The sequence below is a fragment of the Lepus europaeus genome, chromosome 15, assembly GCF_033115175.1.
Source record: "Lepus europaeus isolate LE1 chromosome 15, mLepTim1.pri, whole genome shotgun sequence".
Classification (NCBI taxonomy): domain Eukaryota; kingdom Metazoa; phylum Chordata; class Mammalia; order Lagomorpha; family Leporidae; genus Lepus; species Lepus europaeus.
This window is the reverse complement of record NC_084841.1, coordinates 6629545-6645312: the sequence shown is the minus strand read 5'-3', so window position 1 is coordinate 6645312 and position 15768 is coordinate 6629545. Positions and strand designations below refer to the sequence as shown.

Sequence of the window (15768 nt, the reverse complement as noted above, 5' to 3'; positions counted from 1 at the left end):
CAGAAAACCACGTGTGTGGCTAGGATGTGGACAGATTGGAATCCATGTGCACGCTGGGTGCTCTGACATGGAAGTAGAGTGGGGATGCGTGGGCAGCGTAGGGCTGCCAAAGCAAGCTCCCACTCCAGCGAGTCCTCAGGCAGCCACTGGCCTCAGGAGAGCTCTCTGTTCTTAAGCCTTCCCTGTGGTGGTGTGAGGAAGCACCTCCCTGCACAGAGCTGATGCGCGCTCACTCTGATGGAGTGACTTCTGCTGTTCCTTGTACGGCTATCATCCAGATACTCAGAAAAATGTGAAGTTGTAATCTTTAGAAAAGGTAAAACCTTTAAAATATGTTACAGCTTGCTCCTTTAAATATGCTTGCATTAACATGAAAAACCCTTAGGAATGTGAATCCTCACTTCCCAATTTATCATCTTCGTCAGAACAGAATTCAGCGTACTGCGTGTTCTCCAGTCACGCTCCCGTTATCGAATCACGCCTCGCTTTTCTGCTGGAGATTCCTGCATTGCCTGTTTCTGCTTTGGGCATCCTTCAGCAGCCCGAATTCTTTCCCTCCGCGCAGGTGTCTCTGAAGAATTGTTTAACCCGATACTTTGAGCAAAAGTTACTGTAGGGATTTACGTTGTTTAGATTTAACAGACGCAAGGAGGACCAGTTCAGTAATGTCCAAGGGGCTTCCAAAAGGCTCGTGGAGAATGTGCTATCATTGAACCCCCTGTAAGTGTGAAGCTGACGACACCTCTCCTCCAGGACGGCACTGGACCATCTGCAGAGCATCCTCCCGACAGGCTCTGAGGGTGGAGCGTGTTTGGCATTTCCGTCTGTGACTTCCCAGCATCCCAGCTCAGGCTTTTAGGGCTTTGCACAGCGCGAGTCCATCAGCAGCGCACAGGATAAAGGTGGATACTTCCCAAGTGTTCAGAACGATAGGCGTTGCACGAACCGTTTCCCAGGCTGTGTTCCCTGGCGGCCGTTGGGCAATGCCACTTCCGAGAAGATGCATTTTTATTTTGGTCATTTAATTATTCAGTTAATTAACAAGTTAATTAATTAGTTTTCACCTTCCGTGTTCCACGCACCATATATTGAGGATCTGTCAGGGAATAATATTGGCCTCTGTTCTAGGGGACTTGCTAAGAAGAGGGACGGATTATAAAAAATCGTGGTAAGCGCCGACACAAAGGGAGCCTACAAGAGGGATGGGATGAAGGGTGCAGGTGACACAGGGCAGGGCTTGGGGATGAGTGACAGCTGAGCAGGTGTGAACTGGGAGAGGACCCGGATCTCCTAAATGTGGAGAAGGAAGGTTCCAGAGAACTAGACTTCAGGTGTCACACACAGACTGACATGCGCACCAGGCGCTCCGAGTGGCCGTTCAGTGCACTGCCCCCACCCAAGCCCATCATGAAGTCAGAGCTCAGAGTGGTGTGGCCCCAGGGGGACGTGCCTGTTGCTCCATGGAAGACCAAGGCCAGGCTGCGGAAGTGGCTCCATCTATCTGCATGGCTGGAAACACGTGGAAAATGCGCCTCACCCAGGCAATTTCCTATTTCTTTCCATTCCTCTCCATTTTTTATTCAGTGTTTTCAGATGCACAATCAGATGCTGATAGAGATGAAAAATAACTGCTCTAATTTGGACAAAGTTTCCTTTGGTGGAGGCAGCCATAAACTAGCGTAGCGTGTGTTTAAGATAATTCGAAAGCAGTGCTAGAACAGATTTATTGTTCCTGTCATCTTAACTTAGCATGTAGATATTTTCTTACTGTTGTACTCTGTATTCGTAGATCTTGAGCAAGAATTGGCTGTTTCTGAAACTGCTTCTTAGAAATCATAAAAAGTCTTTTTTCCCTCCATTGTTAATTTTATTTTTCATGTAACATTGTCAGTGCCAGTTGCAGACGGTATAACTATCTCCATTTGGCCTGCACACTGCTTATAATTAGGTTTGCTTTTTAATTGCATATTTATATGCAGGCTATTACACCTAGTTTAAAACAAAGAGGCACATTTGTTAAGCATTCTCTCTTTTTTTGATAAGAAATAAATGCCTATTATTTTTTAAAAAATGCAGTCTTTCAAAACCTTTTCCCCAAAGCGGAGGATGTTAGCCACTGTGTCAGCCGTGAATCTGACTCCACTTTAATGAAATTTTCTCCTGCTTGAAGGTATTGACAAGAGTGGATGCAGTTTGAATATTATGACCTCTTAAATAAAAAATGCAAAACAAATGGAAATGTGGCTCCACTTTTCCTACACATTTGGGTGGTGCGGGACGACTAGCAGGAGCACACACGGGCACGTTTGTGGTTTTGGAAACCTGCGTTTGAGACGAAGCTTGGCCTGCACTTGCAATACTGGCGACTTGGGATTGCATTAAGGGAAACTGGGAGAAGCAAACGCCAGCAGTTACACTCTAGGGAGGTGCTGGGAATGGCATCTCCCAGGCGCATTTTGGAAAGATAAACCAGCGCAAGTCTCCCTGAGGAACGACAAGGAGGGCAGCAATTACAGTCAGCAAATATCTGGGCACAGCTTTTGCGAACGCTCCCCTGGTTCCTGCTGAGTGCTGTTCTTACTACATAGCGGTGGCCGTATTATTCCCCCCCCCCCCCCCCCAATAACAGTGACTGAAAAGTTGTTTCAGATGCAATTACCGTCAGTTCTTTGAATAGATACACGAACCTCCCGGGTCCTTCTGCTGCCTGCCCGTGTTGCCAGGCGTGCATGTGGGTGCCATGCATGGCAGCTGGCAGCTGCCTGGTGCTTTTGTTCATTGGACACGTAGATGAATGCAGTGCCAAAGATCCGGGTGCACAATAAGGCTTAGGGCAGCTGCTAAATGAACTAGCAGACTTTTAAGGCTGTTCTCAATTATAAAATCATTCCTACACCCTTTTGGCTAGGTCAAGTTTTTCATGTCGACCCTTAGAATTAAGCAAATGTTTCTAGCTCTCTTTTAAAAAATAGGAATTCTAGACCTCAGATCAAACTCACTATAACAACTGCCAGAGAAGAAGAGTGTTAAATCAGATTTAGCAATGAGCTAAAGGAAGAGGAAGTTTCCAGATGGAGAAGTTGGAGGCTGAGCTCCTGCCCCCTTGTTCTGCACGAGCGTGTGGCCTCGCTAGGAATGAATTTGGCCTGGGATCCAAATGCATCCAAGATGCCCCTGGCTGGTGATGACATCCAGCTAAGAGCAAAGACTGGTGGTGTGGGCTGTTCTCATGTCCTGAGCCAAGTCCCTAGCAAAGAGCAGCACAGAAATACTGTCAGGAACTGAGGTTTGCTCCTGGCAGGACCCTGCTTTCCGGGGAATGCGCCATCCTGTCCTTGCTGCTGTGCCCCCAGTGTTAGCAGGTGTGGGAACACTGGAGATTCAGCTGATGCCTGACGCCTCTGCTCCTACTTGGGGCAGCTGTGTCACAGCCCCCAGATCCGAGGCCTTGGCTCAGTGCCTTGGGCTCTTTATCCACCCCTGCAGATGCTCAGGCTGGTCCTCAAGGAAACGGGAGCAAGTGCAGATCCGTCGGACGGCAGGCCTCATGGGTAATGTGGAGAGCAGAAAAAGGCGGTGAGCAGTGGGCTTTGACAAAGCGGTGGAGTCACAGCTTGGGATGCCTGCAGCCACATCGTGGCGCCGGGTTTGAGTCTTGGCTCCTCTGCTTCACATCCAGCTTCTTGCCGATGTGCAACCTAGGAAACAGCCGGTGATGGCTGCTGCCTGGGTTCCTGCCATGCACGGAGACCCAGACTGAGCTGTGCCTTCTGACTGACCTGGTCCAGCCTCAGGTGGTGTGGGCATTTGGGGAGTGAACCAGGAGCTCTGCCTCTGATTCATATTCTCTCTCTCTCTCTCTCCCTCTCCCTCTCCCTCTCCCTCTCTCCCTCCCTCCCTCCCTTCCTCCCACCCTCTCAAATAAATAAAAACTTTTTTTAAAAAAAATAGAGGCCAGTGCTGTGGTACAGCAGGTTTAGCTGCCACCTGCCATGCCGGCGTTCCATTTGGGCGCCAGTTCAAGTCCTGACTGCTCTACTTCTGATCCAGGTCCCTGGTAATAGACCTGGAAAAGCATCCAAAGATGGTCCAAGTGCTTGGGCCCCTACCACCCACATGGGAGACCCAGGAAAAAGTCTGGCTCCTGGCCTCAGCCTGGCCCAACCAGGGATGATGTAGCTATTTGGGGAGTGAACCAGCCCATGGAAGATCTCTCCCTCTCCCTCCCTCCCTCTTTCTCCCTCTCCCTCTCCATAACTCTGCCTTTCAAATAAATAAATAAGTAAATAAATAAATCTTTAACAAAAAAAAGACATAGAAACTGTTTTCTTAAATCAGTTTTTAAAGTGGTTAGAACTAAAATGTGGCCTCAATGTGTTTTCCCACCAATCTGGGTCAACACAAGAGGTTTGCATTGCATTAATTATAGTGGTTAAGATCACGTTTTCCTCCAGTGTGTGGCCTGCTCTTGTCCCTACTCCATACTGCTCTCTATCAGCAACCGTATTTACTGTCTCTGGTTTAGATCAAAGAACGATGCACTTTGTACTTATCTGACAATAATTACTTTTGAAATATATTTGATCTCAGCCTGTTTTTAGGGCCCAGAATACTTATTTCATGGTTGTGAGACTCCATAACAGGAAGCGAGCTTTGCAAATGACTATGGTAAGTCGTAAGCAGAGAAAAAATGAACGCCTGATTGCTTAATTGCTAACATTATCCAAAGTTCTACAGTAGAAGCTGTGATTATCTAAATTGTGTTTTGTGCCAGGTAGGGAGAATAGATTACAAAAATTGGTATTATCTACTTATCTGTGACAAGACAACATTCAGATTTGTGAGTAATCGAAAAAGGATATTTTTATAAAATGACACTTGGATATTATCATGAAATACATCTGAGTATTCAAGGGGCTGGAAGTATATAATAAGTATCAATGACTACAAAAAATTACAAGGAAAGGTTTCCTGTCTGTTTCCGTTTCTAATATGTTACTGTTGTAGTTTACAATGTGTGGAGCTGATTTCACGCCCGGGAATGGCCAGAAGGCCCTGGGTACCATGGGGGACCTTATTTTGCTTTCTCACAGTCTCAGGAAGGGCTGCAGACTTCCCTGTCTAGAAGTGAAGCCAACAGTGGTGAGATACAGATCTGGGGGGGGGGGGGGCGGGGGGTGAGCACAGCTCCTCACAGAGGCCTTGGGAGGCCAGCAGGTGCCTCTGTCCCAGCCACCCAGCATGTTTCTCTGGCCCTGACTCGGTGACAGATACCCATAATAGTCCCTGTTCTAGAACACGTGGCTTCTGAATGATTCCTGGGACAGCGTGAGCGTATCATGCATTTTTCTGGAATTCTCTTATACACAATGAGGAGTTGGCACAGTCATCACTCGCAGCCGTTACAGGTCTGGTGTGGTGTGGCTTTGCGTGAAGTTTCCTGAGCTCACTCAGATGGCCAAGCACATGATTCCCATTGCCTCTGAATCAGTGAGACCCCATCTGGACATTCATCACCGGTTTTTTCCTTCACTCCACTCTGTGGCCACAGATGCCCACAGAAGGTGGTGCATTAGGTTTCTGTCGCTGTGACGGAAGCCCTGGTGCTGGGCCATTTGTGAAGGGGAGACTTCGCTTTATCCCCTGGTTCTAGAGGGAGGGTCCGAGGTCAGGCAGCTGCGTCTGGCCAGGGCTCACCACGTCATGCTGGACAAGCAGAGGACTGCAGGTGTGGGTGCAAGAGAGACAAGTAAAGGGGCTGGGCTGGTTCCACCGCAACTCAGCCACTAGAGAAGGAACCTGCTCCCCTGAGAAAGCCCTGGGTCCCCCTTAACAGCCATCGCCTCTTGAGGTTCCCACCACGCCTCACCACTGTGACACTGGCAATCAAGCTGCAGAGGGGATGATGGAATCACACCGTATACCCAGGGGAACGGGGAGCATTGCCATGTTCAGGTACTGCTAAAGCCTGGCCACCAATGAGAAGTTGGATTCCTTCTTTCCATTGTTGTTCATTCCCACATACACGTCTGTTCCTGGTTGCAGGGGATGGCATCACAGCCCCTAAACTACATCAGGGAGCAACCTCGAAGCATGGCGTTAGCTTCCAGGCAAGCAAAACAGGTGTAAATGCCTGGACCTCCCAGGGATCACTGGGTTGTAGAAGGCTGCTCAGGGCAACATCCAGGCATAAGAACGCTGGCGTGCCCAGTTCTAGCGTTTTTATGATTGCTGGGTCACAGCTCCGTCCCTAAGAGGCAGGAGACCTCACTCCGATTCCTAGGACCATTTGCTATTGGATCCGAGCAGAAATGATGGTACAGCTTTCAAGGCAGCATGTGCATCATTCTTCTATGTGCCCAATTTAGTGGCTGCAAGCAACAGATATGCGGGTATGTGTAGAAAACCTGTGCATCTTCTGCACAAGGGACAGCCCTTCAATGCTAAGGATATTCTGTGTCGTTTGGAGTGAGTAGAACTTTGGTGCCCATATGGTAACCTTATGCTTTATAAACTCTGCTTGTAGCATGGTAAAAGTCTGAGCTGTCAGAGGAAGTAGGTGATGCGAACGGAATAATTAAGTATAGAGGAAAATTCCAAACAGAAATTTGCATTCCTTTTTCTAAATAATTCTTCTACAGATACACATAGACACGGATTTTATAATTTTTTGACACCAAAACAAAGGTATCTTTTAGCTCCATTGAAATATCATTGTATTTAACCCAGTGAGCTCAGGGGGTAGAGCGTTGAACTCCAGTTTGGAGATCACGGACTTGGCCGCTGCATGTGTGGCTCAATGACAGGCTTTGGACAGATGACTCCTCTGGCTCCACCTCCTAGATGTGGAAAGGAGAACGCACAGCCCAGGGCTCGAGCCGCAGCACAGTGGGTTAGGCAGCGCCGGCATCCCATACGGGTACTGGTTCATGTCCCAGCTACTCCACTTCCCATCCAGCTCTCTGCGGATGTGCCTGGGTGGGGGACAGAGGATGGCCCAAGTGGTTGGGCACCTGCAACAAGGTGGGAGACCCAGAGGAAGTTCCTGGCTCCTGGCCTTGGTCTGGCCAGCCCTGGTCATTGTGGCTGTTTTTGGAGTGAACCAACAGATGGAAGATCTCTCCTCTGACTTTAAAAAAAGAAAGAAAGCACATCCTTGCTTCTCTATACAAATCACAGCTGTGAGAATACACTGATTTGGGGAAAAACTCACAAGTGAGCTTCGATAGAAACTGGAGATTGAAGGATTCACGTAAAGTCAAGGCCAGCCGCAGGTGAGGGCTGGTTCTGGGGCAGAAATGTCCTGACAGCGCCCAGCCTTGTTCTCGCTTCTCTGGCGCCTCTGTCCTCTGGCACAGACGCCCCCACAGCTGCCATTCGGTTGCCAGCAGCTGTGAGGGCATCTGTTCTTTGCAGCTAGCTCCACGACAAGATCTGGGGAAAGTGCCGACTTCCCAAGTTTGGGCCTCATGGTCATCCTTGAGGGGCTGTCCCCTGGTCACGTGAGTGGCTTGTTAGCAGCCACACCAGGGTCATGTGCAGCCTCCTGGATTCAGCAATGCAGCTGGACCCAGATGAGACCCAAAACCAAAGTGCAGGACAGGTGGTTCCTCCAAAGAAAGGCAGGGGAGAAACGGGCAGGCCCAGCCTGCAGGCCTGAACCATTGAAGGCTACCGTCAGCATCATGTTGGAGGTTAACATGGGAGACGGGGGCTCCATGGTTCAGCATACCGTGGGATTTGAAGTCAGTTTGTGACCCACATCCTGCAAATGCTACTGGAGTGACTGAGAGCAACTCCCAGCCTCCAAAGTGGAGAGAATACGGACCTCATGGACCGCATGGAGTTGTTAAAAGGGAAAGTCAGTACTATCTCTTCTAATTGTTTATTATTTAGGCACTGAGCAAATGGCCAGTATTCTGTCTCATCCCCAGAGCCTGGGGTGCTGGATGTTTTCACTGTGAAGTCTTTCCATCCCCCATGACACAGATAATTCCTAATGCTATTTAAATTGTTCTGCTGTATGTAAAATTTAATAAAAAGCTTAACAATTTTTTGATAAATTCAGCAGAACATGAGTAATCAAATTATCAAATAAGGCACCAGAATAATCTACAGACCTATCTTCCTTATGAAATAGGGAACAAAATTTCTAAATGAAAGAGCAAATAGAATCGGCCGTACATAAAGAGATTAGGATGCCACGGTTAGCATGGTTGCTTGCAGGTACTTACGTGTGACTCATCTACCCACTCTCACTGGGACATCTTTCCATGTAGAAATGGCATCACGTGGGACAGTCGGGGTGACATGAATGCACAAAATGTCCCATTTCTTTTTCACATTGCTAGGCAATCTCTTCCTTACATAATCTTACCAGTCTTGCAGCTTTAAGTATTATCTATATGCTAGTGAATTCCAAATGAATGTATCCAACTTCCGAGGCTCCCACAAATGTCAGAGTCACCATCTGTTGTTGAACAGCGTTTCTACCTGCATGGGCGTCTCAGACAACCCGTCCACCGCAGGTGTCTTGATTTCACCTTCCTTCAGTCTTCCCTCTCTGCACAATGACAGTCACTCACCAGGGGATCATGCCACTAACCCAAGAGAAGTTCGTGATTTTTCTCATTTCCTTACTCCCCCACCGACGCCATTTGAAATTCCTGTTTGTTCCACCTTCAAAATAAGCCCATCCTCTTCTTCCCATTACCATCAACCCAATTTCAGCCATGGCATCCTTTGCCTAGGCTGCCACAACTGTCTTCAGCTCATGTCTTTCTGTTTCCACTCCTACCCTCTTCTGATTCCCAATACTCCAAATAAATGCCCTTCATTTACAACAACAGTCAGATAGATCTGTTCATGACCAAGCTTCCCATTGGCCCACACTTTGCAATGGACTCCCATCACATGGAAGATGAAACTCCTGCCTTCCGGGGGCCCAAAGTCCCCCATGACCTTCTGCACCTGCCCCTCTGACTTTACCTCCTTACATCTTCTTGTTCATGCTGCATCAGATATCACAACGTTGTGGCTTTTGTTCTCTCTGGAATGGGCTGCACCCTTTCTATGGGGTGGGGAGATTTCTACCTCCACTCTGTCTGTCTGCATTGATCATCAGATCTCTGATGCAGGTCCGTCAGCACCTTCCCTCTGGAGGAGTCTGAAATGCTGCCTCTTTCTACTTCCCTGCAATAACTTATGTCTTCACCTGTCTAATTCTCATGTGTCCAACACAATGCCATTTCCAAAATGACACACCCTTTGTCTTCTTCGTGCAGGATGTCCCATGCTTAGGAGCGTGCCTTGTCTACGACGCACGTCATCATAAGCCCCTGTTGAAGGTTGGGAGGGGAGGAAGAATAGAGAGGGAAAGAGGGTAGAGAGGGAAAGAAGGCACACAGGAAGGAAGGCAGTGGGGAAAGAGTTCAGGGAGAAAGAAGCAAGAAATGATTGGGGATTTTGTGGGAGAGCTCAGTTCAGTGCTGAAGATGAAATTGTGAGCACTGGAAGCTGTTATGAAAGTGCAGTGTCGCTGGCTTCTGTTTCCTCCTTGTAGCTAACAAGAGAGTCTCATTTGCAAAGCCCTCTGCATTCTTTCTGTGTAAGATGCAAATTCAGTGTATGGCATTGCTCCATTATTCTATTTGCTGCAATGCAAATAAATTTCAGAATATTGAGTGAGGTAAGGAAAAGCACAGAAATATATTACTTGGATAAACAGAGGAGGAAAAGGGACAAGTATCTGGAACTGACCTGAATATTAAAGACAAAATTGTAGTCCAAGATACCAACTGCAAATTCAGTGGAGAGAGCAAATGAGTGCATTCAAACAACGATTAGTCAGAAGAGCCTGGTGCTTTTTAACCAAGATGTTGTAAATTTTCAATGGAATAAATTCCATATAGGTTTTGCAAGGATTGGGCTCTGTTCCTGGATGGTTCAAAAAGGACAGCTGTGTTGGCTTGCCCAAAGTCTATTTCTTCCCTGTTTGAAGGATCTTACCAAATGCATAAGTATATGAGTACACACTCATATCTTTAAAGCAGGAGTTGTTTGCTTGGTAATTGAGTGGGGAGATCCAGTTGGGAAATGCATTTGAAGTATCCGTCACTTTCACGGTGACTCTGATCCCAAAGTGAACCTCTGTGTGGTGCCACAGAGCAGATAGAGGAACGTGGCAGCCCGCTACCTGCTGAAAAGCTTGCCCGCGTCAATCTAACTGCGTGTGAAAAAGTCGCACTTTCTTTAAGGGAGCTGAACGATTTGAATATAAATAAGCAAGTCTCTCCGCCTGTCAGTTACTTCAAGAACGTTTCGTGTTGTCTCCTCTCCTGATTGCTCGTTACAGATGAATGTGAGGGAAGGGATTTAATCAGGGTAATTCGGGTAATGATCATGTGAATGTCTCCACTCCGGGTCTTGTTCCATCTGTTCCGAGCCATTTGCCCATGGAAAACTGTCACCGTTCCGAGCCACTGACTGACAGGTGAGGCCAGACGGGCATGTTTTTCATCCTAGAGCCAGAAATTCTCAGATGTTTCCTTCTCACCAAAGCAAATTGGCTGAAAGACCCAGAAGGACTCTATATGTAAGGATGCTTTTACTTGATTTGATGTGGTTTGTTGGTCATTAAAATATTTAGGTCAGAGTCGCTCAGCACCAGGAGCACAGCCAGTGTCCCTGGCTGCCTTAGCCGAGATCTTAGCATCCAGGAGGGCGCGTCCTGGAGGTCTTTACCTGAGCCCTGCAGAGCAGCTGCCGGGGCGGGGAGGGGTGGGGGCAGAATGGGGCCTTAGTTCAGCAATTGAAGCAATACGCAGTCGCCACCCTTCAGTGCAAGATGGCAAGTGCCAGGCGAGCAGGTGGCACTTGCCCAGAAAGGTATGTTTCCCGTGACTGTGCGTGTGCACACGAAGAGACAGGTGGCAAACATTCTGTAACAAAACAAAAATGCAGCTTAAGCTCCATGAATTTTTATTCATGGAGTTTCCACATCAGAAGGCGGTCCTACATCAGTGTTCCCTGTGTAGGACCACCTCTGCTCCACAAGCTAGTTCTAACAAAGTCCAGTAGATAAAGTAGCAGTGGAGCTACCTCCATCCTATCCTGGAATACCTGGGTTCAACACTTAGCTCCAGCTGCTGGCTCTAGCCTCCTGCTAAAGCAGACTTTGGGAAGCAGCAGTGATGGCTCCAGTAATCAGGTTCCTGCCGCCCATGTGGGACTCCTGGAATGAGTTCTTGACATCTGGTTTTGGGCTGGTCAAGCCCAGTGACTGTGGGCATTTGGGGAATGAGAAGTTCTCTGTATGTTAGTCTGTCTCTGTCTCTCAAACAACAAATATATTTTTAAAATTGAAATAGAATATCTGAGAGCCAATTCCCTCTCAAGATGCTGGAATTCAAAAGACAAATAGCAGGTGAATCAATAGGACTGGACATGGTTATTTGTTCTAAATTGTTGGTGTCCTGTGTGTTATCTCGTTATCCCCGCAGCTCACATCTGGAATAACAATGCAGGCTTTCAGCTCTAGTGTTCTGTCCCAGCTGAAAGCGTGTATTGTTATTCTAGACTGGATATCGAACATTTTCTTTTTCCACTTCCTCCATGTGGAAGGCACACTGAGGACTCAGGACCTAAATGCCGTGGCAATATCTAGCAAACGTGGTGACCTGCATGCCGCTGGGATGACCTGGCTCCTAGGAGCAGAGTTGCTTAGAAAACAAAGGCTCTCTTTCAAAGTGACTTTGTAGTCTTTCTTTCCTCTGTAATGAAAGCCTTTGTGTAACTGACTTGGATGCTCCTTAACAAACCCACCATCGGCCACACATCAAATGAATAGGTAGATACTGAGGATGAGACAGCCTAGATCTGCCCTCCCAGAACGGAGTCCCCCTAGGCACAGGCAGGTATGCAGTATTTGCAATGGAAGGAACAGGTGCAGTGAGAGACGATTGATTGAGAAACCGAGGAAGTGATAACTGCTCTTTGGAGAGCTCTATGAGTTTCATTATTTCATTGATTGATGCCTGTCCATTGTTGTGCTTGAATTCGCATCTGTTTCAATGGGGACTTCGCATGAACTGCCTTCCTGGACACGGCCATGAAGTTGTCCCTACCCGCTCCCGTCATCTCACTGAAGTTGTGACAGGAGGAAGCAGAGTCCTTCATGGCACAGATCGTACAATTTCAGAGAAAGAGCCTAGAGATTTACTCTCCATGCTAACTCCTTTTTCCTATGGTTTCCCCTCCAGTTTTCCACACATAAGATTCATCCCAAGCTTTCGACCAAGTGTCCTGTCCATTAGGGCAGGGATCTGCTGAGCACATTTTGATCACGTGGCGAGATAGAAGAGCTTCAGGTCCTTCAGTGTCTGTGAATTGTTCCGTTTGTGTTCTGCGTGTGAACCGCCTACAGAACTTAGTTTGATCTCACGTTACACACATGGCTCACTCTGCCTTTACTCTCCAAATATCTGAGAGCAGAGAGCACATTCCATCCGCATTTGTTCCCTAGAGTTTAGGGAACTCTTCTCAGCTTCTCAGCTGGGAGTGACTATGCCAACCAGAACACCTGGCATTGTCTGGATAAACTTTTGGTCATCACAACCTAGGGAGAGAGGGTGTGTTAAGGGCATCTGGTTGGTAGAGGCTGGGGATGACCCACCCTGCCCCATCCCCCAAAAAAGCAAAAAATTGTCCAAGCCAAACATCAATAATGTTGAGATCACCTGATTTAGCCTAACACATGGCACAGTGTACACGGGAATAAGTGCTCATTTAATTTCTCCGTAATCAGTTATAGCAGCGAAGTGAATCATGTTCTATCCATATTCCTCTTTACTTTTCAATCAGAACAGCCAGCTCATAGCATAAAATTCTCATGACTTTAGAAAAATGACAGGAAAACGTCACAACAATTGAATTATCCTGCAGGAACTCGCTGGGGAGAGTGGTGCCGACTGACTCTCTGCATTATGTCACACATTACCTTCCTCTGAGCTTTTGAGTTAGTGCTCACAGATCCCTGTGAGCCTCATTACTTTCCCATTGTATCTTGTGACACTTTGTGCTTTATCAGGTATATTTTATTATATGACTATTTTACATTTTAGGTGATTCTGAAGTATTCAACCAATGCACATAGGAGAACAATTACTTATCAGTCCAGCACTGCTGGTTGTATCTTATAGCAAAAGCGATCATTTCAGAAAAATGTTTTTGAAAAGAATGCCTCCATGATGCTAAGTAGAATCACATGTGTAGATATGATTAATTATTTGTAGGAGAAAGGAAAGATTTAATAGCCTCAGCTGATTATCTGGTGAACAAGCCTTTCTCCCCACAATCTGAAGGTGTCAGGTCCCGCTATTTGCTTATGATGCCTTTGAAAGTCACACTTACCTGGAAAAATGCAAAAGCCATCACATGGAGGCAAATTGTTGCTAGGGGATCTCTTTCTTATTTGATTGTCTCAGAACTAAGCTGAGACAGCAGTGACAGAAGCAGAAGTATGCTACCTTCTAGCCCACTGCCTTCATTGTTGGAGTGATCCAGTTGGAGAAAAGCAGAATGCCTGTGATCCAAACCATCCAAACATCTTTACATCATTTTTGAGAGGAACTGAGCTTTTTGTTGTGGCAATGCCCAAGTCTCAGTTCATTTTCTGTCTGTTTTTTGCAGTGATACAACTTCTCCTGGGGATTTTTGCCAATGGCATCATTTTGGTGGGGAATGGCATTGACGTGGCCAAGGAGAGAAAAATGGCTCCATTGGCTCTCCTCCTCTCGTGCCTGGCAGTTTCTAGGATTTGCCTGCAGCTGTTCCTCTTCTATATGAACCTGTTTTTCCTGTCCTTGACACAAGTGTCTATGTTTGTTGAGAATTTTGTCATTGTCCTGTTTACAAACGAAGTGGGACTCTGGTTGGCCACATGGCTTGGCGTTTTCTACTGCATCAAGATCGCCAACTTCCATCACCCGCTCTTCCTGTGGCTGAAGATGAGGATTTCCCGGCTGCTGCCATGGCTGGTCCTGGGATCCCTGCTCTGTGCAGCCATCTCTTCTGGCATCTGCAGCATGCAGTCTTGGATGAGCTTCGAAAAATTACTTCAGACCTTTCTCTCCAAAAATGCAACAAATCCAATCAAGGAAATATCTGCTTTGTCATCTTTCTTTGTGATCGGTGGGTTCCCATTCTTTATCTTCCTTGTTGCTGCTCTGCTCTTGATTTTGTCCCTGGGGAGACACACCTGGCAGCTGAGAAGCTCCACAGTGGGCACCAGGTTCCCCCGCAGGAGTGCCCACGTCAGGGCTCTGCTGTCAGTCCTCTCCTTCCTCTTCCTCTACTTCTCCCACTTCGTGGTTGTTCTTCTGCTCTCTTCTCAAGTTTTCCCAGCTGGAAGCCTCATGTTCATGTTGTGCCTCTTGATTTCTGGAGCGTACCCCTCCGGGCACTCTGTCATCTTGATTTTAGGAAATTCAAAACTGAAACAAAATGCCAAGAGGCTCCTCTTGCCCTGTGATCGGTTCCAAGAACCCGTGATCCCATGAATTACCAGTACCTTCCATGGCTCCCTCTGCCAAGCCAAGCAGCCTTTTCATACACACCCAAGACGTCATCTAAAGACTCTTTGTCCAGCCTCAGGCATGTGGCGCTTTTTCAAAAGGACTCATCAATTTTCAAAGCACAACACGTGCTGGTGGATCATCCCCATGTCACTATCGGGGTTGTGATATTGTGCTAGCATCTTGCAAGATAGTACCATTGGGGAAAGCCAGGCAAGTGCCGTAGACATCATTCCATAACATTTCCTACAATTGCATGCAAATCTACAATAATCTCAAAACATATAAAGAAAAAGAGATACATCTATGTGAACCTCCACGTCAGAAGAATGCACGAATGGTGTGGGGTCCCTGTGTGTTTGGTGTTTTGTCTTACGGCGTTTATCCTGAGAGGAAAGGCTGACCGCTCAGCCCGTGTCTGGCTGGGTATTGTTTCTCCTGTTTGTCAGAATCACAGACAATGGAGCCATTCTTCCTCTGCAGATCACAAAGGAAGCTGAGGACCGGAAGCCTTAGTCTCTGTATGCATGTTCGCCTACTCTGCCCTGCAGAGAACCTAGATGCCATGGTGATGTGTCCCATGAACTGAGAAAAAGGCAGGCAGATGGAGGAAGAGGAGGAGGAGGATTGGGGCTGAACACTCCTTTCCCGCTGCTCCTAATTGGGCCCCTGAATAGACAATAGCTAGCAGAGATGCTTCGTTTGCTTTGGTGCACTCGGCTTTGGGACCCTTTCAAATGATGGTGGCAATTTGGAACTCCCACTACCTTGCCTGTGTTCCCAATGAAGCAACATCAGTGGGTGGGTGGCGTTGGGGGTGTCTCCATCTGCTTGAAGTCACAAATGCATTTTCTGTTTGGTTGATGATTTAGGAAAATAAGATATATATGTACAGTTCTAAAACCATTTTAGAACCCTTTTACAAAACCCTTTTGCTTCCAGGCAAGTAAAAAAAGGAAAGGATATTCTTAAATATAGTTATAATTTGCATGGGGGACCTTCACAAAGTTAATGGAAAATGCATTGTGAAAAAAATCATGCATGCATTTCAATTTTTTTTTGGCACCAGAATACACTTATCTTTTAACTCTACTTTTCCACCAACTTTTTGACCTTCCCTTGGTAGTCCAGGTGTGATGACACAATGTCCGTTCAGTGTTAGATTTGCCTATCACAGTACTATGGATTCAAATCC

General features: G+C 47.0%; 1 protein-coding gene across 1 annotated transcript; it reads left to right on the top strand.

Moving 5' to 3' along the window:
• The first annotated feature begins 1350 nt into the window (after nt 1-1350).
• TAS2R1 (taste 2 receptor member 1) lies at nt 1351-14558 on the top strand. Its single transcript, XM_062212619.1, has 3 exons — nt 1351-1541; nt 3487-3551; nt 13690-14558. Exons 1-3 carry the CDS (start codon nt 1351-1353, stop codon nt 14556-14558), a joined length of 1125 nt encoding a protein of 374 aa, XP_062068603.1.
• Nucleotides 14559-15768: the final 1210 nt, after the last annotated feature.